This window comes from Melitaea cinxia, chromosome 17 (assembly GCF_905220565.1).
Source record: "Melitaea cinxia chromosome 17, ilMelCinx1.1, whole genome shotgun sequence".
NCBI classification, from domain to species: Eukaryota; Metazoa; Arthropoda; class Insecta; order Lepidoptera; family Nymphalidae; genus Melitaea; species Melitaea cinxia.
Genome location: NC_059410.1, coordinates 5306214 through 5334109, shown reverse-complemented (window position 1 = coordinate 5334109; position 27896 = coordinate 5306214). Strand labels below are relative to the sequence as shown.

General features: G+C 31.1%; 3 protein-coding genes and 2 long non-coding RNA genes across 5 annotated transcripts in view; 3 read left to right on the top strand and 2 right to left on the bottom strand.

Moving 5' to 3' along the window:
- The window catches only part of LOC123661686 (sodium channel protein 60E), a 167558-nt gene that overhangs the window by 116892 nt on the left and 22770 nt on the right, over nucleotides 1-27896 (top strand). Inside the window, exons 7-8 of the mRNA XM_045596637.1 lie at nucleotides 2475-2673; nucleotides 25069-25075. Coding sequence (XP_045452593.1) covers nucleotides 2475-2673; nucleotides 25069-25075 — 206 coding nt within the window. The remainder of the gene's footprint in view (nucleotides 1-2474; nucleotides 2674-25068; nucleotides 25076-27896) is intronic.
- Nucleotides 13107-14222, top strand: LOC123661690. The gene is made up of 2 exons (XR_006744382.1): nucleotides 13107-13230; nucleotides 14075-14222. It is a non-coding gene; the product is annotated as an uncharacterized LOC123661690 (long non-coding RNA).
- LOC123661687 lies at nucleotides 15751-16949 on the bottom strand. The gene has a single exon (XM_045596639.1). The coding sequence runs from the start codon at nucleotides 16906-16908 to the stop codon at nucleotides 15817-15819; it is 1092 nt and encodes a 363-aa protein (XP_045452595.1). The 5' UTR covers nucleotides 16909-16949; the 3' UTR covers nucleotides 15751-15816.
- On the top strand, nucleotides 17992-19301 carry LOC123661689. The gene is made up of 2 exons (XR_006744381.1): nucleotides 17992-18309; nucleotides 19114-19301. It is a non-coding gene; the product is annotated as an uncharacterized LOC123661689 (long non-coding RNA).
- Nucleotides 20830-22090, bottom strand: LOC123661688. Its single transcript, XM_045596640.1, has one exon. It carries the CDS (start codon nucleotides 21985-21987, stop codon nucleotides 20896-20898), a length of 1092 nt encoding a protein of 363 aa, XP_045452596.1. The 5' UTR covers nucleotides 21988-22090; the 3' UTR covers nucleotides 20830-20895.

The window sequence follows — 27896 nt, the reverse complement described above, 5'->3', positions numbered from 1 at the left end:
GGTCATCTTCAACCTTAACACTCAAAACTCCTTCTCATACTACTTCCTTTTATTCAAACTCCTTTTCTGTTAAAGCTGTGCAACTTTGGAACTCTCTTCCTCTCTCTATAAGAAAAGCTCAATCTCTTGCCTGTTTTAAAAAATATCTAAAGGCGCATTTTTTGTCACTAAATACTTCATAATTATCATTATCAGCTCCATAAATATATATATTATGTAGTATTTGTTTATGTAGTATATATGTATATATTTATTTGTATATATGTATGTGTATGTATATTGTGTGTATATGTATGTGTATATGTATATTTACTTCTGTTAATATCATACTGCTTGTTAACTATACGCCAATTCTTTATCAACTGTTTGTACACTTCCCTCCCGCTTCTCTTTTTCTTCGCTATGTCCTATGCCCAAAGGTTGTCTGGAAGAAATCGCTCTTAGCGATAAGACCGCCTTTGTACATCTTTCTTTTCATGTATCACTTTTTTTGTAATGTTTCTTTGTGGTGTACAATAAAGAGTATTTATTATTATTATTATTATTATTATTAAAAGCTGATTTTTTTTACCGCTGTAGCGCAATAGCATATTGAGTTCCAGAGTCGTTAAAAATAATTGAAAATTTATTTTATGTGTTTTTATTTCTTTCTTACTTTTCGTCAGCTATTTTGTAAGAATATGTTTCTTTATGCTAACTTTTCTTGTAAAAACATAGGATATTGTTTTCATATATTATTTAGTTAATACACTTTTATTTGTTTATTTACTTTGTTTTACACACATATATTACACTAGCTATACCCCGCAGTAAATGGGCCGTCCAATACAAAAATAATTGTTCATTTCGACTAGTAGTAAGATTCGCGCATATACACAAACAAACGAACTTTTCAGCTTAGTAATATGTACAAAATTAAAATATAAAAAAAAACATTTATTATTTGTGGTTTTATCAATATAAACCTGTAAATAAGTAGATCAGTAGATCATTAGAGTGAAAAATAGTGTGCTAAATATATCACCGCCACTGTAACGATGTGCTACGTGCGAGGACTGCAAGCGAAGAGTAAAGGGTGATTTACCACAATAAATGGCCACTCTCCCAAACGTTTAAGAAAATATAAAAAATGAGCCATATTTTATAATTTTATAATAGTTTTGCTGAAAGTTTTGATGATAAAAAAGATTATGGAATTAGCCCTATATTTTAAGATATAAAGTCAAACACATTAAAATCCACTCCAGTAGATTTGATTGGGGTAGAAAATTATTGTGAGAAAATATACATTACTTGAGAAATATTGAAGCGTATGTTTAACTTGTGAGATTATGAGTTTCTCAGATAGAATATTTCATTTCCTGAAACAGTAAATATAGTATTACTCATTTGACTGTTGACTTAAGATTCTACATTAAAGGTTTCTTTCACCTTTCATTTATTGGAGCGAACACAAGCTCCCAAGTTCAATATGTAAAATTAAATAGAAATATGATATAATAGGCAGTATATATTATTATTAATAACGCTCATTACTAATAAGGGTGATTTTATTATTTATTATTTGCTTATTAACCCACTTTAAAAAAAGGAGGAGGTTCTCAATTCGACTATATTTTTTATCTATGTTATAACCTCAAAACTTTTTATTGAGTGGACCGATTTTGATGATTTTTTTAATCAAAAGGTAGTGCTTATCATGTGGTCCCATTCAAATTCAGTCGAGCTCTGATAATTATTTTTTGAGTTATATCTAATAATGCGTATTTACTTGACAATTTTTTCGCCGACCTACGTTGTATCACAACTTTTTGCTTAATATACCGATTTTGATGATTCGAAAGCTGATGATTGTTTTGTAGTCCTATTTACTCGTAAATTTTATCGAGATCTGACAACTACTAAAAAAAGTAAGCTTTAATAGCGCGTATTTACTTGACTATTTTTTCATCTACCTACGTTATTTTACTCGTCGATATAATAGAAGTCGGTATTTTTTCGTTAACACAATTATTAATTATATATTTAGTTAATACAATAATTAACACTATATTTTACTAAATTTGACTTTCATTTAATTCTTTATAAAAATCTTTATAAAATTCTTTGTAAAAATAATTTTTCCTGCTTCAGCCTGTAATATCCCACAATTGGGTATAGGCCTCTTTCCCCATGTAGGAGAAGGATCAGAGCTTAATCCACATCGGTGCTCCAATGCGAGTAACGATCGCTATCAGGTCATGATAACAACCGGGACTAACGGCTTAACGTGCTCTCCGAGGCACGGTGGGGAGACCCACAAGGACTGCACAAACACCCAGACCACAAATAATATTTTCTTTTAAAATAATATTTACATTATGTTAAAGCTCTCTTAGTAATATTATATACTAAACTTAATAATTTCAAGCTACGCAAATGACATCATAAAAATATATAAACACGTAGGTTCTCAAAACGTTTTTTTTTTTAAGGAACGAAAGAAAGACCTCAATGAACATCGTGACGACTCCACGTTCAGCTTTGATCCAACGTCATTAGCGGTGCGCACTCTTGTCAAAGACAAGAAGAAACGCATCGATGCTAGGAAGGGACTCCTCCTAGCTTCGTACTCCAGAAAGCGTACCAGAAGACGCAAGAGGGGCAAGAGTACCATACATCACACAAATACCGGCACTGTTACAGAGAGGTAAGAAATTGATGCTAGGAAACTACTTTTATACAATCAAACCATACAAAAACCTCGTTAATCATCTTTCCATAAATATCTCAACGAGTGACGCACTTCATTATACCAACGTTAATTTTTTTTAATTCTTAGTCAAAATAAAATTGACATTCTAAGATACTTAAATATCAACAGAAGTTTTAATGATGTTGTATTTAAATATTAAAGTATTAAAATTCGTTACCTCGTTAAGAATAAAGAAGAATATTGCTAGACTAAAATTCTAATGCAGGTAAAATCGGTAGCATAACAAATCATCTGTGAATTTTAGAAGATGATTATATCTTCAGAATACGATCTCTTGTATAATTTTTAGACGTACTTATAAGCTTGACAGGGGTTACTAAACGAATTAAAAAAAATGTCAATACCAAAAGGAACTGCTATTACAGAGTCCAAGTCCGCTTTGTCTGAAATGCGTGATATGTCTCAATATGCTTTGAATAGGCAAATAATATAGATGCTGGATAAGGGTTTAAGGAATCGTCACAATGCAAATTAGATGCGTCAAATTAGAGGGACAAAATACCTAAAAGTAAAGGATAAATCGTAATAAAAGATGCGGTTCCTTAAACTGTTAAGGATGAAAGTAATCAACGAAAGTACCCAATACAGAATACTTTAGATTGGATCTGATCATTTAAATGTAGTTGATCTTGCGTAAAAACGTAATCAATAAGAGATCCCAGCAGAAAATAGGCTTTTCAATACGTTTATTAAAAAAATAATTATACGTACTAAATTTAATAATGTATACTATATAGACTCTCTCAACTCTGCGTTTTCCTGAAGAGTGTCCTAGGCGACGCAGTGTCTGTCTGACACTGTCTAAATCGTCTGCAATAGACGGACTAAGGCCAATGATGATACTAAATAGAGTAGAGCTAATGGACTTTGTTTATTGGTTACCAATTAAAGTACATACAAATTGCACAGTGAATAATCTATTAGTTACAACATAAACATAAAAATAACTTGATACAGCTAATTTAAAATAGAGTCAAAATTAGTTTTATTATTTGGTAAGTTAAATATCATTTTAAAAATAGGACTTAGGTTATGTGAAAATTATTACATTTTTCACCTTTAAAATTCCTAAAGATATAAATAAAACGATCGTGACATGTTTCCTTCCATTGTTCATAGTGAAGTAGGCACGTAAATTGCATATAAACTTAGCCTCGAATAAAAACAACCATGGATTTTGGTGCAATGCGGATCGGTTTGAACGATGTAGTTGATAATGTTTTCTTTGAATGGCCATGAATTTTATAGATATCGATAATACATATTTGTTCCAGTAAAATCCTTTCAAACAAAATAATTCGATATTTTAAACTCATGTATTTTAAGTTATTGACCAAACAATATTGTAACCCGTTGGAGTATATAAGTAACTAAAAGAAATTACTTTTTTTTTATAAATAATAACCGTTATAAATAAATAGTGCCTTATAAGACTTTTTATAAACATTGTTTTACTAGCTAAAAATATGATAGAATTTCTTTACAACCTTTCGTCCTCCAAGTTTTCGTCATCTACTTAACGTTGGAATTTTAAAAGCGCATGGCCTTTTAGTTGGAAAGTTTGTACAACATCCTTCTTACCTTCAGCGGAAGAAATTCTAAGCATTCTTTCTTCTAACTTATATCGTACGTATACTAAATTTACTCCCACCCAGTATGGAATCAGGTAATCCTAGATATAAATTTTATGTCTTAAGCTTTAATATTTTATACACAACAATGCTAAATACGTTAATCGATCAAAACAAACTGTTTTGTAGATTTAAACTACTGTGAATCTTTATCGTCGCTTATAATTTTGTAATCTGAATGTATCTAATTATAAGAAATTATTTAGAATAATTGTGTTCTACCCCAAAAAATTGTGTAACTAAATATTGTGTAATTACATTTATCAGAACTACCAACAGTTTATTGCAAAAGACGGGTTTTATTAGGCAATAAATAAGCAAGTCAACGGCGCTGGTATCAATATAGTGTAATAAAGGACTTTCGGATACAATTCTACTGGTTGCAGGATTAAAAGAAATTTATCTCAACCATTCGAGCCATATCGTTACCTATAAAGGTAAAGGAGTAACGGATCGCGTAACACAATCATTGTTCAATTGAATTCAATACAGTACAATTCGTCTCCTCAAGATTCATTTCGACGTAATATTGACTCCAATAAAAGTTTATACTTACCAATTTTCCTATATATTAAAAGATAAATGAAAAAATAAGGTAGTTATAATAAAGGATTTCAGTTCGATAATAAACGATTAATTCCTAATAACATTACTTTTAAAGACGCAATTGGTTGACTTTTTATTGTTATTATAGTTATAGAAAAAAAAATGCTTTGTTTAGATATATAGAATAACATTACTTATGATTCACCATCAAAATTCACTTCATCGTTCATCACTTACGATCTCATTGCCAAAAATATTTTATTAAATAAAAGAATTCGTAATCAATCTATGTCTATGCTCAAATAACAAGAACCTGTACAATGTACATATAAATTCTTGGCGATTACAAAATAAACACCTACAACCATATAACAACTTATTCATATGTTTTAGTGATAAATATTCGCGCCTCAAATCACAGTTTCAACTTTCTAGACCACTGTTTTAGCGGTAAATGTACAGATTACTTTTGTTTTGTATGTAATTTAATATCTTAACAAAGTTGGATTGCTTGTATTCGGGCTCAAATTATGACAGTTATCTTTTCATATACTCGCCCCCTCTTCTAAATGTAGTGTAACAGTCTGTTGCCCTTGTTTCATAACAGGAATGTCATGATCCAACCTGATACGGGTGGGCAGATGTCAGGCAGTGGGCGGATGAATCAATATAGCGTAAACAAGGGACATTCCGACTTCGGGAATGTAGATAGTCATTGAGAAATTGAATAACCGTAACTTTAACCATTCATTGTCGAAATACCTTGTCATTCCGAATCGGTGGTAGCTTTTACTATAGTAAACTTTGTTAATGAAACATACTTTAATTTTCTCAATAACTTTATTTTATTATTTTGACTCTAAATTAATGCACACAATTTTTTATATGTTAACGCAATGGCCGTCCAAGAGAGAAGAGAGAAAGGAAAATTGCCATACACAAAACTTTAATATTAAAGATAAATTATTGCCATTATTACACCTTTTTTGAGACTTATTTAATTAACTAATTTTATTATCTATGATGCACTATTTTTCACTATAATTCTACAATAATTTTACAATTTATGTTCATGTACTGAACATAGTTGGCGGGGCAAGCTTGACAAAAAACAAAACTATACTAGTATGAGAATATAAATTGTGTAAAATGTGTATGTATGAGAAATTAAACATAGTCTTACATCTTAAACCTAATGCAACTTTAAATTAAAACTAAATTATTTTAACAATATTATACCATTCTAAAGATATAAGAAACTTTGGCCTATAAATAATCTACTAGTTAACTAAAGGAAGCGGACATAATTTTTGATAAGAGCGAACATAGGTTCTACCATTTGCCATCTTTACTTCAGCCACTCTAACCTTATGGTCAGAGCCAGGAAATGTTTTAACAATGCGCCCCATGGGCCAATATAATGATGGCACATTAACCTGCTTCACAATGACCAAGTCACCCTCTTTTAAATTATCATAATTATATTTCCACTTGGGTCTATTTTGTAGTTGAGTTAAATAGTCATTGCTCCACAATTTCCAAAATTCTTGTTTAATTTTAGTACAAATTTGCCAAAACTTAAGTCTATTTATATTAATATCTGAAAGGTTCGGTTCTGGTATACTAGTGAGAGGAGCCCCAATTAGGAAATGTCCCGGAGTCAAATATGTTAAGTCAGATATATCGCTACTCATAGGGAGCAAGGGCCTAGAGTTTAATATGGCTTCTATTTGAGTAATAATAGTATAAAGCTCTTCAAAGGTTAAACAGGCAAAACCCACAACCCTTTTTAAATGATACTTTACGCTTTTTACCCCAGCTTCCCATAAACCACCAAACTCTGGGGCATAACTAGGTATGAACTTAAAATTAATTAATTTATCAGAGCAAAAATGATGTACAGAGTCCATATTATGTTTAGACGCTAAAAGATTATACAGTTCAGTTAAATAATTGGAAGCACCCTTAAATGTCTTTGCATTATCACAATAAATTCTATTAGGTACACCTCGTCTAGATATAAATCTTCGAAGACATGCTAAAAAGGTTTCAGTGGTAAGGTCACTGATTAATTCTAAGTGTATTGCTTTAGTAGAAAAGCAAACAAATAAGGCAATATATGCTTTTGTAATTAATGGTTTACGAATTCTAGCTATTTTCATTTCAAATGGACCACAAAAGTCAACACCGGTTACCTCAAAAGGTCGAGCGGGAGTAGTTCTCTCTGCAGGTAATGAACCCATAAGCTGTTTAGCAGTTGCGGCCTTGATTTGGAAGCATCCAATACACCTATGGAGTACCTTTTTGACTTCGCGAATACCACCTACTATCCAATATGCCTGCGATAATGAACTGAGAACTAACTTAGCTCCAGCATGTAATAGTCTTAAATGTTCAGAATTTATAAGAGTATGTGTAACATGGTCTGACTTGGGTAAAACTATTGGATGCTTTTTATCATATGAAATGTTTGGTGCATTATCTAAACGTCCTCCTACTCTTATTAATTGTTGATGATCAAGAAAAATGTGTAAGCTACTTAAGTTTGATTTTACAGGTTTATTTAATGTAAGTGATTTTATTTCATTATGAAAATGTATTTCCTGTATATGTCGAAAAATCATAACTTGAGAAGTGCATAATTCTTTAGGTGTTATTGCACCACATAATTTATTTTTAGGATTCTGTGTGTTGTTTTTAAATCTTAAAATAAGTGCAATAATTCTTCTTAACTTATAAAAATTTGAATATCTATAGAATATATCCTCACTTAAATCGAACTGTCCTACATTACAAAATTTTTTAACTGATTTATCACTATTTATAAGGGTATCACACGGCATACTATCCGTCACTACACAAGATTTATAATCATACATAATATGTTCATAGTATTTATCAGACAAGTACTGTGGTCCATGAAACCACATGTAGCTCTCCTCCAATTTATGTGGAGCAGTTCCCCGCGACAACAAATCTGCAGGGTTGTCTTTACCTTTGACATAGGTCCAGGTAAAATCTTTAGTTAAATCTGTAATTTCTCTTACTCTTCTTGAAACATAAGTATTTTTCTTTATGTTCTTGTTACCTAACCAAGCTAAAACTATCTGTGAATCTGAATGCAAAATCGTTCTTAAAGGAAAACGCGCCTTAAGTGTATTATTTACTTTGTGTGTTAATTGAGAGAGAAGAAGAGCACTATTTAGTTCTAAATTTGGAATTGTGAGTGTTTTCTTTAAAGGTGCTACTCGAGACTTAGAACACAGTAAGGCTACACTAACTCTACCATCTCTATGAAAAACTCTTAAATAGAGACAGCATGCTATTGCATCAAATGAAGCATCACAGTAACCGAGCAGCTCTACATTATTAGTATCACCAAAAACAATACCACGCTGAGTATTGATGGGATTCATCTTCTCTAAACTTTCACCAAATTTATACCACTTATCTAGCAGGCTTGAGGGTATAGCCTCATCCCAATTTATTTTTAAACTCCATAAACTTTGCATAAACAATTTAGCTGTAACTATTATAGGGCCAATAAGTCCCAAAGGATCATATATTTTACCTATAAAACTTAAAATTTCCCTTTTAGTTTTAAGTAACTTTAAATCTTGCGCTGGACATGAAAATACGAAGGAATCGGTAAGTATATTATATTTTAATCCTAAAGTTTTAATCATGTTGTCTTTATTAATATTAATATGCTCAAAATACCTCCTATTTGATGGTATATCTTCTAAAATTTGTGTATTATTTGAACACCATTTATGTAGTGTAAAACTGCCAAGGCTTAATAATTGTATAAGCTCTTGTTTCAGATTCCGAAGCTGATCTATGTTGTCAGCGCCACATATTATATCATCTACATAAGTATTTCTAATTATAGCATCTGCAGCTAGTGGAAACCTGTCTTTATAGATATAAGCAAGCTCCAACAAACACCTTGTAGCTAAGTATGTAGATGATTTCAAACCATAGGTAACTGTTTGCAACTGTAAACAAATTATAGGTTTCTGTGGATTATCTCGCCACAAAATATTTTGCAGAGGCGTGTGAATAGAATTAATGAAAATTTGCCTAAACATTTTTTCAATATCACACATCAATGTATAGCGATAAGTTCTAAATAATACTAGTATATCAAATAACTCACTTTGAACTATTGGTCCATTTAACATGACATTATTAAGTGATATTTTACATTGTGATTTCAGACTCCCATTGAACACAACCCGCAATTTGGTTGTCTTGCTATGCTCATTGTGCACTGCATGATGAGCCAGAAAATAAACAGGGTCACTATAAACATCATAATCATTTATATCTACTATTTTAGCATGTCCCAAAGATATGTACTCGTCAATAAAACATTTATATTGGTTAAAATATCTAGGATGAGCTTGAAACATCTTTTCTAATGAATAAAATCTCTGAAGTGCAGCTGTAAATGTATCTCCAATATGCAACATATTTAACGAAGTCTTTAGCGGTAAATCTACATAAAATCTGCAATTTTTTAAACTCATAGTATCTTTGAAGATACGTTCAGCTTTCTGAAATTCACAATTTACTTTATTAGTCACCTCAGGAACTTTTTCAGACAACCAAAACTTTTCCATTATGTCACTCAACTTATCTTCATTTTCTACCGCATGGTTAATAACTAAAGTAGTATCATTTTTTATATTATTACATGGCATTGAGCCACCCACTATGTACCCGAATAGAGTATTCTGTAACACCAATCCATTATTTAAATAAATGTGACCATGTAATAAGGTCTTAAAGTACAAATCTGCGCCGAGTAATAAAGAAATTTCAGAAGGGACATTAAAATTGACATCAGCTAACGTAACACTCTTGGGTATCTCCAAGCTACTTAAATCAAAATAATTTTGAGGCAATTTTGTGGTTATGGAATCCACTACATGACATTTTACCTGAAATTGAGTATTTTCAATTAGTGAGCTCAATGTGACATTTACAATTTGACTGACCTGATTATTATTGTTGCCTACACCTATGATATTACATGTTTGAGAAATAGGACTTAAGTATAACTGTTCAACAAGAGACCTTTTTATAATTGAAGCTTGACTGCCACTATCTAGTAGGGCCTTTACATAAAATTCTTGTCCATACTTATCAAATATCTTTACCTGTATAGTAGGTAACAAAACAGAAGTTACATTATTGAATAACAGTCTGTTAGAGTGCAAAGTTACAATATCTTTTTTCTCTTCATGTAAGAGTGAATTGTGTGCATGTTTACAAGTTTTACATTTAAAATTAAACTTACATTTGTCGCTGTGCTCACGTAGACATATTTTACAAAGTTTATTTAAATTGACAAAATTGAGTCGCTCATTTATGGTACTCATTTTAAATTTAGGACATAAAAATATAGGATGATCCATACTGTTACAAAATAAACAAGCTTTTTTGATAACGGTGTTTATTGCCTTAGGACTCTGTTTAAAACGAGGACCTTCATAGCAAGGTGCACCCTTTAATGTGGGGCTATCCTCAAGCGCCATAGCACGCTTTTCCAAAAAAGTCAGAAATCCATCAATAGTAGGCATTTGATCAAAGTCCACCTTATCCAGATGATAAGCCCTATTGGTGTATGAATCTAATTTGCGACTTAATATTGATATTAACAACATATCCCAACTATCGGTGGGCATATTTAAATTTTTAAGTGCATACAATTGTTGTCTTATATCAGATACGAATGACCGAATAATAGCTGCAGTTCCTCTTTGCATTTGAGGTAAATCTAGCAAAATGTTTATATGATTAGACACTAAACGTGGTCTGTTGTCATAACGCTTGTTTAACAATTCTAAGGCAATTGGATATGATTCATTTTCAATCGGTAAGTTAATAATTAAAGAAAGAGCATCATCAGTAACATATTTTCTTAAATAAAATAATTTTTGAACATTGGAAAGAGATTGATTTTTATCTATTACTGCCAAAAATAAGTCCATGAAAGATTTAAATTTTGTAAAGTCTTTTCCATCAAAACTACATATATCAATATTTGGTAATTTAGAATTAGAAATGCTAAGACTAGCTAAACTCTCACCGTTTCTTAATAAACCTAGGGTTTCATTTAATTTTGACAAAATTTGAAAATACTTTTCCTCAACATCTGATATGTTTTCACCGTCTTTCTCATCAATTGACAATATATCTAAGGATACTTCTTCGTATTGTTTCAATGTACTTACAAGCTTCTCCTTTCTTGCCTGCAACATGTCCTTGCTTGCAGCAGCTAGCGCAACCGGGTCTTTCATAAAAGACTCGATCCTTGTAATTATTGCTTTAAGTTGTCGCCTTTTTATCCTAAGACGTTTAATTTCCGTCTCCATTTTATAATGTTTACGTGAAAAATATTCCAATTGCGAAATAAACTTATAAAAGATTTAAAACACGACAATGTATTGTCCGAAGCTATAGGATGACAGCCGGGAGGTGTCAAGTGCAAGTGACAGATGATTGTCACCACAGAACACTATTGTCACACTTGACTGACGTTTCGTGCTGAAGTTAGCGTCTCGCTGTTCTTTGATGCGGCGAACGAAATGCAAATGGCTGCTCTATTTATGCGTTGATCGTGACGTCACACTCCCAACCAACTTCACACCAATTGAAAAAACTCCAACGAAGAAAGTATGAAATTCGTCCACAAATATAGATTTGGGAACTTACGTAGGCTTCCAGCAACTTCTTGGGCACCATGCATAGGATGAATGCTCCACGAACTTGTGTTTTCACCATAGGTATCCGCCACCGACACTATGTGCTTTCATAGCAAGCACGCCGGGTAATATTACGACGAATCACTGATTTTATTCAATTAACAATCGAAGGACCACTAAAATATGTTAATGAAACATACTTTAATTTTCTCAATAACTTTATTTTATTATTTTGACTCTAAATTAATGCACACAATTTTTTATATGTTAACGCAATGGCCGTCCAAGAGAGAAGATTTTTTTTTTTTTTATAATTTATTGAGAGCTGGATTCGAGTCCTTCGCTCTAAACTGTACAAATTTTTACTGTTTTATTATGTATATAATTATAAACAAAAACTTCTACACTTCAGATTTTTTTTTTTCTTATCATATCTTCTCTATTGTCGAACATATAAACTTGAATAATGGTTTAAAAAGTCTTGGGTTGGCTAATATTTCTTCTGGGCGGCGGGGAGTATTTATTTTATTTTCTGAGCAAATTTCATTTATATCCGAAGCCAGGATTAATCTATGCAACTTCAATGACTCGCATTTAAAAATAATGTGGTTTATGTCGGCGTATGGCTCACTGCATTTAGTACATTTAGGATCTTGAATAATTTTTAATTTGAAAAGATGAGAGGGAATTAAACAATGTCCAAATCTCATTCTATTAATTATGGAAATAAATTTTCTTGATTCACAGCTGATGATGTTATACCAGGGTTTCGTATTGAAGTCTTTTTGAATTTTAGCGTACCATTGTCCTTTATTCTGCTTTATTATGGTCCAATAATCTCTCCAAAGTATATTAATTCCGTCTTTGATGATTGGAAAGTAATCTGAGAAAGGTGTTTTAACAACATCTCTATGGTCCTCATCATATCTACTTTTTGCAGCTTGATCAGCTTTTTCATTACCTGATATTCCTCTGTGGGAGGGTACCCAGGCTAGCTCAACGTAAACATTTCTCGTATTTAAATTGTACAGTAAATTTCTAATCTTAAATACTAAATAATTTGTTTTAAAGGTTAATTTACAACTGTCTATAGCTAGTAAAGCGCTTTTGCTATCGCTAATAATAATAACATTTCTAATATTACTACTGGAATTAACATATAATAATGCCATATAAATTGCGTAACATTCCGCAGTAAAAATTGAACAATTGTTGTTTAGTAAAATACATTTTGTACAGCCTAAATTACTGTCGAAATAGGCTGCTTTAACTTCTTGGGTGCTTTTGGATCCATCCGTATAAATTTTATAAAAATCTTTTTTGTGATCTAATATTCTAAGTAATTCTGTTTTACTATTGATATCGAGAATAATTGTAAATTTTTTTTCCCAAATGCTTTCAAATTTATATCCATAAATAGGCCATAGAGAGCTAGAATAGACAGATTTTGAGATATTTATCGTAAGATGTAAAATAACTGACATTTGCGGAAGCATAGCAGAATTTATTGATTGAGCGTTAATAATATTTGTAGAAGACACTATACCACTTGATAATTCTTCTACTAACGTTAACTTCTTAACAGGTAAAGAAGAGTTTATTGCAAGCATTTTTAGACAAAATTTCTGGGCTAACATCAAGCGTCTTAATATTAGAGGAGGGATACCTGTTTCAATTTCCATTGAGTTAATTGGTGTAGATTTCATAGCTCCCGTAATTATTCTTAATGTATTATTTTGAATAATATCTAGTTTCTTTAGTAGAGATGGTCTAGCGTTTATATAGGCAATACAACTATAGTCAAAGTGGCTTCTTACTATGCTTTTATATAAAATACTTAGAATCTTTGCATCAGCACCCCAAAAAACTCCTGATAAATATCTTAATATATTGATTCTTTTATAAGCTCTTTTACATATACAATCAATATGGCTATTAAACTTAAGTTTACTATCTATAATTACACCAAGGAATTTTTGTTCCTTTACAATAGGGATGTTTTCATTGTTATATGTAACTTGAACATTACAATTTGATTTTCCGAATAACATAACTGAACTTTTGGTAGAATTAATATTTAATTTAAGTTTATTATGGTAAAAAGTTTGCAATTGACTAAGACCTTGGTTTATACTACATTTAGCTATATTTATATTTTGATTAATAGAATACATGACCAAATCATCTGCATATTGTAGGATATTTACATTATTTTCTCTTACATTATTTTGAATCTGAGAGGTGTATAGATTGTATAAAATTGGTGATAAGATAGCACCTTGCATTAATCCTTTATGTGCATATTTAGGCCCATGTATAATATTATTAAATTTAACATATACTGTACGATTATAAAAGAAGTTGAATATCCATCTTAATAATTTACCAGGTATTTTTAATTCACTCAAAACTTTGACCAATTGAAACAGGTTCACATTATCATATGCACCTTCAACATCCAGAAATACACAGATTGCATTAGAGTGAGCAAAGATAGAATTTTTGATGTCAGCAATGAATGAAACGAAGCCTTCAACTGCACTTTTACCTTTTCTGAAACCTAGTTGATAATCAGGTAATAAAGAATTTGTTTCTACAAAATAATCCAACCTTACTTTAATCATGTGTTCAAATATTTTCCCTACGCAAGAAGTGAGAGAGATAGGACGATAAGAGTTATGATCTTGAATTGGTTTGTTATTTTTTAAAATTGGAAGAATACATTGTGTTTTCCACGATTCAGGAACAATTTGAAAAGACCATAAAAGATTGTATATATTTAGAAGAACTAATTGTGCTACTTTATGTAACTTTTTAATCATTAAATATGGAAAATCATCCAAACCAGGTGTCGAATCTTTCCTTGACAGTAAAGCACTATTAAATTCATCCCAACTAAATTGTTTTAGAAGAAATTCATTATTTTTATCTTCTTTTGTTTTATCAAATAAATTATCTAAACAAGTATCATTTTCAACTCCAGTCTTTGTATATTTATCAAAAAAGTCTGGTATAAAACTATCATTTCTACTGTTAGAACCTATTTTTATGCGATTAAATCTTTTTATAAAATTCCATATATTGCTAATGGGAGTGTATCTATTAAATGAAGTGCATAAATTTTTCCAACTTTTCCTTTTTTCTTCTTTAATAATCCTCTTTTTCGTAGCTTCCATTTTTTTATAGTTGAGATAATTTTCCATATTTAAATTCCGTCGGTAATTACATAAAGCTGATTTACAATCATTTACAGCCTTTGCACAAATGTCGTTCCACCAAGGGGAAGGGGCTTTATTATCTCTCTTTTTTGTGTAATATTTCAATTTGGGAACACATTCCTCTTTTAAATTATTTAGGATATTACAAAATTTGTTGTAAGATCCTACAGGATCTTCATTGGTTATCTTAAAATTAATGAAATGACTTTCTGAAAGAAAATAGTATTTTTCCCAATTAGCCTTATTATACATATATTTATTTACATTTTTATTAAAGTCATAAGTATTTGGAGATGCAATTATATTAGTAAATGTAGGGTAATGATAGCTACCTAATGGATCCTCACCCACATACCAGTCGCATATGGGTGCTAACTCTGGACTAACTAAAGTAACATCAATGGCAGATATGTTGTCATTTGGCCTACGTACAGTAGTGGCACTACCAGTATTAAGAATACACAAATTTAGATCATCTATTAAATCATATAGATTTTTACCTCTAGTTTTAGTTAAAGTGCATCCAAATGCTACATGATGCGCATTGAAATCACCTGATATTATGTATGGTTTAGGGAGACTGGTTATAATATTTTTTAATTTAGAAATATTAATTTTATTTTTAGGTGGACAATATACACATAGAATAGTTAGAGGACCGACTTTTGTATCAACAGAAATGGCAATCGTTTGAACATCTTGGAAATTTGGAGTTGAAAGTTGGACATATTTTATAGAACTTTTAATTAAAAAGGCTACACCGCCATGTTCATTTTCAGCATTTTTAAAAATAAAATCATATCCAGGCATGTAAAAGTGTGAATGGGAACTTTTTAACCATGTTTCATTTAATAAACATATATCTATTTCATTATCAAATAAAAGTGTTTGTAACAAAGGTTTTTTATTATTAATACTTTGTATATTATGTTGTACTAGTTTTAAACTATCCATTATTCAGATAAGTTTTTAATAAAAATTTCCTTAATATGAGATGTGGTCTTAATTGATTCCGAATTTCCTAATGCTACTAATGTTTTTATTATCGAGTTCATGACTTTTGTATTATTTACAATATCTGAGATATTAAAGTTATCTGTTTTTGTTGGTACATGAGGTAATTCTATATTTTTATTACTGTCAACTTTTCCTGTGTATTTCTGTATGCTACTCTTAGGAAGAGCTGGAAAGTTTACAAAATCTTTATTTATAGTAGCCATTGCATAAGATTGCCTATGTTTTAATATTCTAGCTGCTTTTATTGGACAATCTTTTGAAATAGCTAGATGATTTCCAGAGCAATTAGTACACTTTAACGTTTCAGAACTACAATCTTTATATGAATGATTTTCAGAGCATTTAGAACAAACTTGTTCACTACGACATATTTTAGCTGAGTGATTGAACTTTAAGCATTTAAAACATTGTAATAACGGAGGGATATAAGTATGTACTTTATATCTCCATCCGTCTAATAAAATATATTCAGGTAGAGAAGTACCTGAAAATGTTATTGATATGGTTGATAATGGGATTAAATTACCTTTTTCGCGTTTCATGAATCTACGTATTCCAACAACGTCTCTATCACAGCAAATTTTTTCAAATAATTCCTTGTTTCCTATTTCTTTCGGAATATATCTAATAACCCCTACCCTTTCCACAGAGGATGCAGGTATGTATGCTCTTAAATTATGCTCTAATAAGCATCGGGATTTCAAAAAATCGTTCGCTAAAGCTGCCTGTTTGAAAGATATTTTAATTTTATTTGAATTAATCCTTGCTCTCTCATGAACCCCCTTGATATTTTTGAAATATTTGGAGAGGTTTAAAGGATTCATATTGCCAAGTTTAATTTCTCTATCTAAATGTTCTAAATAAACCACAAAGTCGCCATTTGAGCTGTTGTCTGGATATTGTCTTGTATATCCATTTTTAGTGTATGTCTTATACTTATCTATTGTTGGAGTTGTAATTTTTCTTTTTTTTCCTGATATTGACTTCACTGATCGCTCCTCCTCATCTCCATCGCTTTCTCCTTGCATTTTTATTTATTTTTTAATATTAAATACTATTAAAATTAATTTTAATTATAGGACGATTTTAAAAAAGGCGCGTTTCTCTTCCCGCCAAAAAAGAGAATCCACCAAGAGAGAAGATTTTTTTTTTTTTTAAATTTATTGAGAGCTGGATTCGAGTCCTTCGCTCTAAACTGTACAAATTTTTACTATTTTATTATGTATATAATTATAAACAAAAACTTCTACACTTCAGTTTTTTTTTTCCTTATTATATCTTCTCTATTGTCGAACATATAAACTTGAATAATGGTTTAAAAAATCTTGGGTTGGCTAATATTTCTTCTGGGCGGCGGGGAGTATTTATTTTATTTTCTGAGCAAATTTTATCTATATCCGAAGCCAGGATTAATCTATGCAACTTCAATGACTCGCATTTAAAAATAATGTGGTTTATATCGGCGTATGGCTCACTGCATTTAGTACATTTAGGATCTTGAATAATTTTTAATTTGAAAAGATGAGAGGGAATTAGACAATGTCCAAATCTCATTCTATTAATTATGGAGATAAATTTTCTTGATTCACAGCTGACGATGTTATACCAGGGCTTAGTATTGAAGTCTTTTTGAATTTTAGCGTACCATTGTCCTTTATTCTGTTTTGTTATGGTCCAATAATCTCTCCAAAGTATATTAATTCCGTCTTTAATGATTGGAAAGTAATCTGAGAAAGGTGTTTTAACAACATCTCTATGGTCCTCATCATATCCACTTTTTGCAGCTTGATCAGCTTTTTCATTACCAGATATTCCTCTGTGGGAGGGTACCCAGGCTAGCTCAACGTAAACATTTCTCGCATTTAAATTGTACAGTAAATTTCTAATCTTAAATACTAAATAATTTGTTTTAAATGTTAATTTACAACTGTCTATAGCTAATAAAGCGCTTTTGCTATCGCTAATAATAATAACATTTCTAACATTACTACTGGAATTTACATATAATAATGCCATATAAATTGCGTAACATTCTGCAGTAAAAATTGAACAATTGTTGTTTAGTAAAATACATTTTGTACAGCCTAAATTACTGTCGAAATAAGCTGCTTTAACTTCTTGGGTGCTTTTGGATCCATCCGTATAAATTTTATAAAAATCTTTTTTATGATCTAATATTCTAAGCAGTTCTGTTTTACTATTGATATCGAGAATAATTGTAAATTTTTTTTCCCAAATGCTTTCAAATTTATATCCATAAATAGGCCATAGAGAGCTAGAATAGACAGATTTTGAGATATTTATCGTTAAATGTAAAATAGCTGACATTTGCGGAAGCATTGCAGAATTTATTGATTGAGCGTTAATAATATTTGTAGAAGACATTATACAACTCGATAATTCTTCTACTAACGTTAACTTCCTAACAGGTAAAGAAGAGTTTATTGCAAGCATTTTTAGACAAAATTTCTGAGCTAACATCAAGCGTCTTAATATTAGAGGAGGAATACCTGTTTCAATTTCCATTGAGTTAATTGGTGTAGATTTCATAGCTCCCGTAATTATTCTTAATGCCCTATTTTGAATAATATCTAGTTTCTTTAGCAGAGATGGTCTAGCATTTATATAGGCAATACAACTATAGTCAAAGTGGCTTCTTACTATGCTTTTATATAAAATACTTAGAATCTTTGCATCAGCACCCCAAAAAACTCCTGCTAAATATCTTAATATATTGATTCTTTTATAAGCTCTTTTACATATACAATCAATATGGCTATTAAACTTAAGTTTATTATCTATAATTACACCAAGGAATTTTTGTTCCTTTACAATAGGGATGTTTTCATTATTATATGTAACTTGAACATTACAATTTGATTTTCCGAATAACATAACAGAACTTTTGGTAGAATTAATATTTAATTTAAGTTTATTATGGTAAAAAGTTTGCAATTGACTAAGACCTTGGTTTATACTACATTTAGCTATATTTATATTTTGATTAATAGAATACACGACTAAATCATCTGCATATTGTAGGATATTTACATTATTTTCTCTTACATTATTTTGGATCTGAGACGTGTAGAGATTGTATAAAATTGGTGATAAGATAGCACCTTGCATTAATCCTTTATGTGCATACTTAGGCCCATGTATAATATTATTAAATTTAACATATACTGTGCGATTATAAAAAAAGTTGAATATCCATTTTAATAACTTTCCAGGTATTTTTAATTCACTCAAAACTCTGATCAATTGAAACAGGTTCACATTATCATATGCACCCTCAACATCCAGAAATACACATATTGCATTAGAGTGAGCAAAGATAGAATTTTTGATGTCAGCAATGAATGAAACGAAGCCTTCAACTGCACTTTTACCTTTTCTGAAACCTAGTTGATAATCAGGTAATAAAGAATTTGTTTCTACAAAATAATCCAACCTTACTTTAATCATGTGTTCAAATATTTTCCCTACGCAAGAAGTGAGAGAGATAGGACGATAAGAGTTATGATCTTGAATTGGTTTATTATTTTTTAAAATTGGAAGAATACATTGTGTTTTCCACGATTCAGGAACAATTTGAAAAGACCATAAAAGATTGTATATATTTAGAAGAACTAATTGTGCTACTTTATGTAACTTTTTAATCATTAAATATGGAAAATCATCCAAACCAGGTGTCGAATCTTTCCTTGACTGTAAAGCACTATTAAATTCATCCCAACTAAACTGTTTTAGAAGAAATTCATTATTTTTATCTTCTTTTGTTTTATCAAATAAATTATCTAAACAAGTATCATTTTCAACTCCAGTCTTTGTATATTTATCAAAAAAGTCTGGTATAAAACTATCATTTCTACTGTTAGAACCTATTTTTATGCGATTAAATCTTTTTATAAAATTCCATATATTGCTAATGGGAGTGTATCTATTAAATGAAGTGCATAAATTTTTCCAACTTTTCCTTTTTTCTTCTTTAATAATCCTCTTTTTCGTAGCTTCCATTTTTTTATAGTTAAGATAATTTTCCATATTTAAATTCCGTCGGTAATTACATAAAGCTGATTTACAATCATTTACAGCCTTTGCACAAATGTCGTTCCACCAAGGGGAAGGGGCTTTATTATCTCTCTTTTTTGTGTAATATTTCAATTTGGGAACACATTCCTCTTTTAAATTATTTAGGATATTACAAAATTTGTTGTAAGATCCTACAGGATCTTCATTGGTTATCTTAAAATTAATGAAATGACTTTCTGAGAGAAAATAGTATTTTTCCCAATTAGCCTTATTATACATATATTTATTTACATTTTTATTAAAGTCATAAGTATTTGGAGATGCAATTATATTAGTAAATGTAGGGTAATGATAGCTACCTAATGGATCCTCACCCACATACCAGTCGCATATGGGTGCTAACTCTGGACTAACTAAAGTAACATCAATGGCAGATATGTTGTCATTTGGCCTACGTACAGTAGTGGCACTACCAGTATTAAGAATACACAAATTTAGATCATCTATTAAATCATATAGATTTTTACCTCTAATTTTAGTTAAAGTGCATCCAAATGCTACATGATGCGCATTGAAATCACCTGATATTATGTATGGTTTAGGGAGACTGGTTATAATATTTTTTAATTTAGAAATATTAATTTTATTTTTAGGTGGACAATATACACATAGAATAGTTAGAGGACCGACTTTTGTATCAACAGAAATGGCAATCGTTTGAACATCTTGGAAATTTGGAGTTGAAAGTTGGACATATTTTATAGAACTTTTAATTAAAAAGGCTACACCGCCATGTTCATTTTCAGCATTTTTAAAAATAAAATCATATCCAGGCATGTAAAAGTGTGAATGGGAACTTTTTAACCATGTTTCATTTAATAAACATATATCTATTTCATTATCAAATAAAAGTGTTTGTAACAAAGGTTTTTTATTATTAATACTTTGTATATTATGTTGTACTAGTTTTAAACTATCCATTATTCAGATAAGTTTTTAATAAAAATTTCCTTAATATGAGATGTGGTCTTAATTGATTCCGAATTTCCTAATGCTACTAATGTTTTTATTATCGAGTTCATGACTTTTGTATTATTTACAATATCTGAGATATTAAAGTTATCTGTTTTTGTTGGTACATGAGGTAATTCTATATTTTTATTACTGTCAACTTTTCCTGTGTATTTCTGTATGCTACTCTTAGGAAGAGCTGGAAAGTTTACAAAATCTTTATTTATAGTAGCCATTGCATAAGATTGCCTATGTTTTAATATTCTAGCTGCTTTTATTGGACAATCTTTTGAAATAGCTAGATGATTTCCAGAGCAATTAGTACACTTTAACGTTTCAGAACTACAATCTTTATATGAATGATTTTCAGAGCATTTAGAACAAACTTGTTCACTACGACATATTTTAGCTGAGTGATTGAACTTTAAGCATTTAAAACATTGTAATAACGGAGGGATATAAGTATGTACTTTATATCTCCATCCGTCTAATAAAATATATTCAGGTAGAGAAGTACCTGAAAATGTTATTGATATGGTTGATAATGGGATTAAATTACCTTTTTCGCGTTTCATGAATCTACGTATTCCAACAACGTCTCTATCACAGCAAATTTTTTCAAATAATTCCTTGTTTCCTATTTCTTTCGGAATATATCTAATAACCCCTACCCTTTCCACAGAGGATGCAGGTATGTATGCTCTTAAATTATGCTCTAATAAGCATCGGGATTTCAAAAAATCGTTCGCTAAAGCTGCCTGTTTGAAAGATATTTTAATTTTATTTGAATTAATCCTTGCTCTCTCATGAACCCCCTTGATATTTTTGAAATATTTGGAGAGGTTTAAAGGATTCATATTGCCAAGTTTAATTTCTCTATCTAAATGTTCTAAATAAACCACAAAGTCGCCATTTGAGCTGTTGTCTGGATATTGTCTTGTATATCCATTTTTAGTGTATGTCTTATACTTATCTATTGTTGGAGTTGTAATTCTTCTTTTTTTTCCTGATATTGACTTCACTGATCGCTCCTCCTCATCTCCATCGCTTTCTCCTTGCATTTTTATTTATTTTTTAATATTAAATACTATTAAAATTAATTTTAATTATAGGACGATTTTAAAAAAGGCGCGTTTCTCTTCCCGCCAAAAAAGAGAATCTTTTTGACCCCAAGAGAGAAGAGAGAAAGGAAAATTGCCATACACAAAACTTTAATATTAAAGATAAATTATTGCCATTATTACACCTTTTTTGAGACTTATTTAATTAACTAATTTTATTATCTATGATGCACTATTTTTCACTATAATTCTACAATAATTTTACAATTTATGTTCATGTACTGAACAAACTTATTAAAAAGCAGTATAATTTTTATTTGTAAAATGACGGTTCAGATGTTCTTTTTATATAAACCTATTTGAATAAAGAAATTACTGATTTTGATTTTTGATTTATCTTTGTATTAATACGTGAAGAAAAATCTTTATACTTCTTTTTACGAAAATCGTGCAAACGGATGAGTATGAAGTTTCGCACACTTATAGATTATATAAAGAAGTGCAGAATGCTAATATTTTTTAATTATGCATAAAAAATACATTAAATCATTAAAAAAAAACATGACACACACTACCGTGTATTTGTCACACACACGCATATATACCTACTCTTTTGTATATTATTATAGAAGTACTATATAATCTTGGACAACAGAACCTTAATAATGTTCAAACTTATGACTTAAATCAATTGTGGTCGAATTTCGACCGCTGGACGACCATTAGTTTATATAGATTGATAAACTAAAACTATTGAACCGATATTAATAATTATTTATTTTTGATATATTGTCGCAACTAATCTATCTATAATCTATATCTATAATCTATAATCTATAATATATATAAAAGCGAAAGGTCACTCACTCATCACGAAATCTCCGAAACTATAACACCTACAAACTTGAAATTTGGCAGGTAGGCTCCTTATAGGACGTAGACATCCGCTAAGAACGGATTTTACGAAACTCGACCTCTAAGGGGGTAAAACGGGGGTTGGAAGTTTGTATGAAAGTCCTATGTTTTTGAAGTAAGAGACCTGAAATTTAAAATGTATGCTCTATAGATGGTGAGAAAGTGTCCAAATAATGTATCTTTAGAAATCAACCCCTTTTTGGGGTTGAAACGGGGGATGGTACGTTGACTCACTGATCACGAAATCTCCGAAACTATAACACCTACAAACTTGAAATTTGGCAGGAAAGCTCCTTATAGGACGTAAACATCCGCTAAGAACGAATTTTACGAAAACCGAGCCCTAAGGGGGTAAAACGGGGGTTGGAAGTTTGTATGAAAGTCCTATGTTTTTGAAGTAAGAGACTTGAAATTTAAAATGTATGCTCTATAGATGATGAAAAGGCGTCCAAATAATGTATCTTTAGAAATCAACCCCTTTTTGGGGTTAAAACGGGGATGGTAGGTTGACTCACTGATCACGAAATCTCTGAAACTATAACACCTGCAAACTTGAAATTTGGCAGGTAGGCTCCTCATAGGACGTAGACATCCGCTAAGAACGAATTTTACGAAACTCGACCTTTAAGGGGGTAAAACGGGGGTTGGAAGTTTGTATGAAAGTCCTATGTTTTTGAAGTAAGAGATTTGAAATTTAAAATGTATGCTCTATACATGGTGAGAAAGTGTCCAAAAAATTTATCTTTAGAAATCAACCCCTTTTTGGGGTTAAAACGGGGATGGTAGGTTGACTCACTGATCACGAAATCTCCGAAACTATAACATCTATAAACTTGAAATTCGGCAGGTAGGCTCCTTATAGGACGTAGACATCCGCTAAGAATGGATTTTATGAAACTCGATCCCTAAGGGGGTAAAACGGGGGTTGGAAGTTTGTATGAAAGTCCTATGTTTTTGAAGTAAGAGATTTGAAATTTAAAATGTATGCTCTATAGATGGTGAGAAAGTGTTCAAATAATGTATCTTTAGAAATCAACCCCTTTTTGGGTTTGAAACGGGGGATGGTACGTTGACTCACTGATCACGAAATCTCCGAAACTATAACACCTACAAACTTGAAATTTGACAGGAAGGCTCCTTATAGGGCGTAGAGATCCGATAAGAACGGATTTTACGAAACTCGACCCCTAAGGGGGTAAAACGGGAGGTCGGAAGTTTGTATGAAAGTCCTATGTTTTAGGAGTAAAAGAAATTTAAAATGTATGCTCTATAGATAGCGAGAAGGTGTCCAAATAATGCATCGTAATCTATATATATAAAAGAGAAAGGTCACTGACTCACTCATCACGAGAACTTAATAACCGCTGGATGGTCCATCCATCCAGGATGGACAAAGATGAGGCAGGAAGGTAGATTATAGTTAGTTGACGTCCGCTAAGAACGGATTTTGTGATATTCCACCGCTAAGAGGGTTTAATTAGGGTTGATAGTTTGTATGAAACATATACAGCCTGAAAATAAAACTAAAAATGTGGTGTATAGAGGTTTTATAAAAATAACTATTAAATTATACGAAATTGTGCCTTTTAAAAAGTTACTCAGTTTGATAAGCATTTCAAGTGACTGAAATAAAAAAATAATTTGCGTTAAACATCTTAATAGTAATGCATATCTTCATAACCACGCGGACGTAGTCGCAGGCGACAGTTAGTGTATTATAAAATAAAGTCCCCAAAAGTATATGTGAAAGATTCCTTCAAAATCTACTGAACGGATTTTCATGCGATTTCACCAATGGAGAGAGGGCTTGGAGAAAAAGGTTTACGGAACGGCTAAGCCGATTTCGATAATAGTTTCACTGGAAGTTTGCCGGGAAAACTTTGTGACACACTGATTTCTACGCGGGCGAAGCCGCGGGCACAGCTAGTATAATATATTACTGCACGTCAGCCTTCCGTTTAATGGATTATGTGATGCGATTGTACAGGCGTCAGGATTTCGGGACAAATAAATCAATCTCGTGTAAATAAGACATACACTTCCATTTGTGATTGAAATATAGGCTATGTTAGGATATAACCCAGTTTATCAGAGTTGTTTGTATTGTTATTTATAACTAAGCGCTTGTTATTGTCACACTCACATTGACACATATAGTTTGTTGAGTGGTAGCGTGTTTCGTCGTATTCTGTTACTTTTGGATAATATAGCTTTTTGATAGCAGAAAATTATTTAAATCAGTTTATTGAATTTAGATTTCGTTGTGTGTAAACGAATACTTTTAAAACTTTATAAATACCTTTGAGTGAAATGCTGTGTGTGTATGCTTGCTAAATATACTAGTAAAACCAATGTTTTATTGGTACTTTTTATATAAGAACTATTTTGACGTTATAAGAAAAAAAAATATATTTTATTATTTTCTTACGACAAAACGATGAGTACAAGCAACATACATACATACTCAAGCTCATACACACACACACAAACGCATACAATTAAATCTATTATTAGTTCAACGTAACAAGTTTATTTAATGTTTGAAATGGTAATCGTATACAGTATTATAAACACAAACAGACAATATTACTGCTAAAGGGAAAGGCTATTTATAAATATTGAAACTCTTATTAATCCTACTTAATCAGTACATTATTGTCATTAGAATAAATTATATTCTCAATTCAAATAGATAATAATCCAAGTAAAGCTCAAAACTTGTTAGTTGCTCTGTTCTTGGGATTATCTTGTCAACTGGGACAGTTGTTTTGAATTATTGTTTGTAATTATTATTTCGAATTTTCAAACAACAAAGACTATGACTAATTGCGTTGGCTTATTAAAATGTTGAGACACTAAATAATAATTTAAGGTACTATAATTAAAATTTGTTTAAATAAGTTCAGCTCAGAATTAATGACCCTATTTAAGATTTTTTGTGTGTATTTAAAGATGATTTCCGGATACGATATATTTTTGATTATACTATTATAATGTAGGAAAAAAGAATGAATGTGAGTGATTTTTGATCGCAATAAGAAAGTATATATACAAATATACGAAATAAAACAAATATAGAAACGAGGAAGGTAACGTCTAACGTTAGATTTTTGTTACTCATCTTTAAATAAATAAAATGAAAATGATTTTAGTGGTTTACGAGTATTTTAAACATTTGATGTTTAATTACATTAACAATGTTACCACTCGTGACGGGAGGGTTGGTTTATTTTACGTCAACGAAACTGGAATTGCGATTCAACACGGAAATGCCGCTAGCGTTTGTCATTCTACGCGGACGTATTTTATATATTAACTATCCGTTAAATAAAAAACGAAATATTTTTAAAATTACGCGATAGTTTGTACCCAAGGCAAGTAACTAAATGCGTTGTATTTTAGGTAAGTAACAGCAGGTTCAAACGATACGTATTTTTAATGAACAAGTCAGACAAGACAAGTCAGTTGTAACAAAATGTGATTTAAATCAAAGTTACTTTATTAAACGACTTCCAAAAAAGGAGGAGGTTCTCAATTCGATGGTTTTTTTATTTATGTTACTTCAGAACTTTTTACTGGGTGGACCGATTTCGATAATTTTTTTTAATCAAAAGGTGGTACGTGTCATTTGGTCCAATTTAAATTTATTTGAGATCTAACAATTACTACGTTTTTATTCGACAATTTTTTGTCGACCTACGTTGTATTATACCGCATAACTTCTTACTGGGTTTACCGATTTTGATGATTTCTAATTTAATCGAAAGCCGATGGGGTCACATTTAAATTTCATCCAGATTTAATTACAACTTTTTGAGTAATCTTTGATAACGCGTATTTACTTGACTATTTTTTCGACTACCTACATTGTATTAGGTACTTGTCGATGTAATTGAAGTCGGTTAAACAAGCAAACACAATTACTAACATAAACTGAATGCCCTCAATACGTCAAAATTACACTATAAATGAAATTTATCACTTTTCTTAACTTTAAAACACTGTTTAATTTGATAAGTTATTTCGAATAAATGTAATAAACTTCACCGTAGTAAGACAACTCTGACGACATCAAGTTACTTAATTTAAAATCTACCAGTTTATTTCCAAACAAAATGCAATAAAAACTATAAAAGTGAGAAGTCTTAATGGATTTCTGCTATCAAAGTTTGGTTTTACTGTCACTTTCCTGAATAACTTAAATTGAGTTTAGTTTAGAAATCAGTAGTTAATTTAAGGTTTTATATTTTATAACTTGACTTCAATTTTTCACGTTACAATAAATAAATTAAATTAAATAATAATAATAATAAGGATCAGTTATATAAAGTTTTTGTTTACACTATTATCGTGTAAATGTTCTACTTTATTCTACATTTAAAAACTTTCGTGTATTCAGTTCTTGTCTCAAAAAACATGAACCGAAAAAAAAATCAGGTATTATTTTGCTCAAAACCTGGCAACATTGGGAAAGCATCTTTTTTAACGTGGGGAAAATCCTCATGGATACCATTCCGGAGAGGTTATGTCAGACTCTTACTGACCAAAAACTACAACGTGTGAGCAGGGGTCACCCTAGTATTCGCCACCTCGCCCCGACACTGGACAAGAACCTTTTTTTAACGTGGGGAATATCCATCTTGGATACCCTCCGGCACGGGGGCGCCAGAGGGTTATGTCAGACTCCTACTGACTAAAAAACCACCACGTGTGAGCAGTCGTCCGCCTGGGTGGGGCGAGATGGAGTCACGCTAGTATTCACCACCTCGCCCCGGCGGTAGGCCCGGACGAAACCTCCAGGCCACAATGGTGGGGTTGGCCTCGCTCACAACAAGGCTACAGACATGTGGGGTCGTGTCGTTAGACTGGCCGATAGTCAGGAGACTTCGGCGACCCCACTATACTGGGTAAGAACCTACTTCAGAATTATGGAAGATCGCAACCAAATAATTGTGTTTGCAGGCAAACGAAGAAAAACCGACTTCAATTATTTC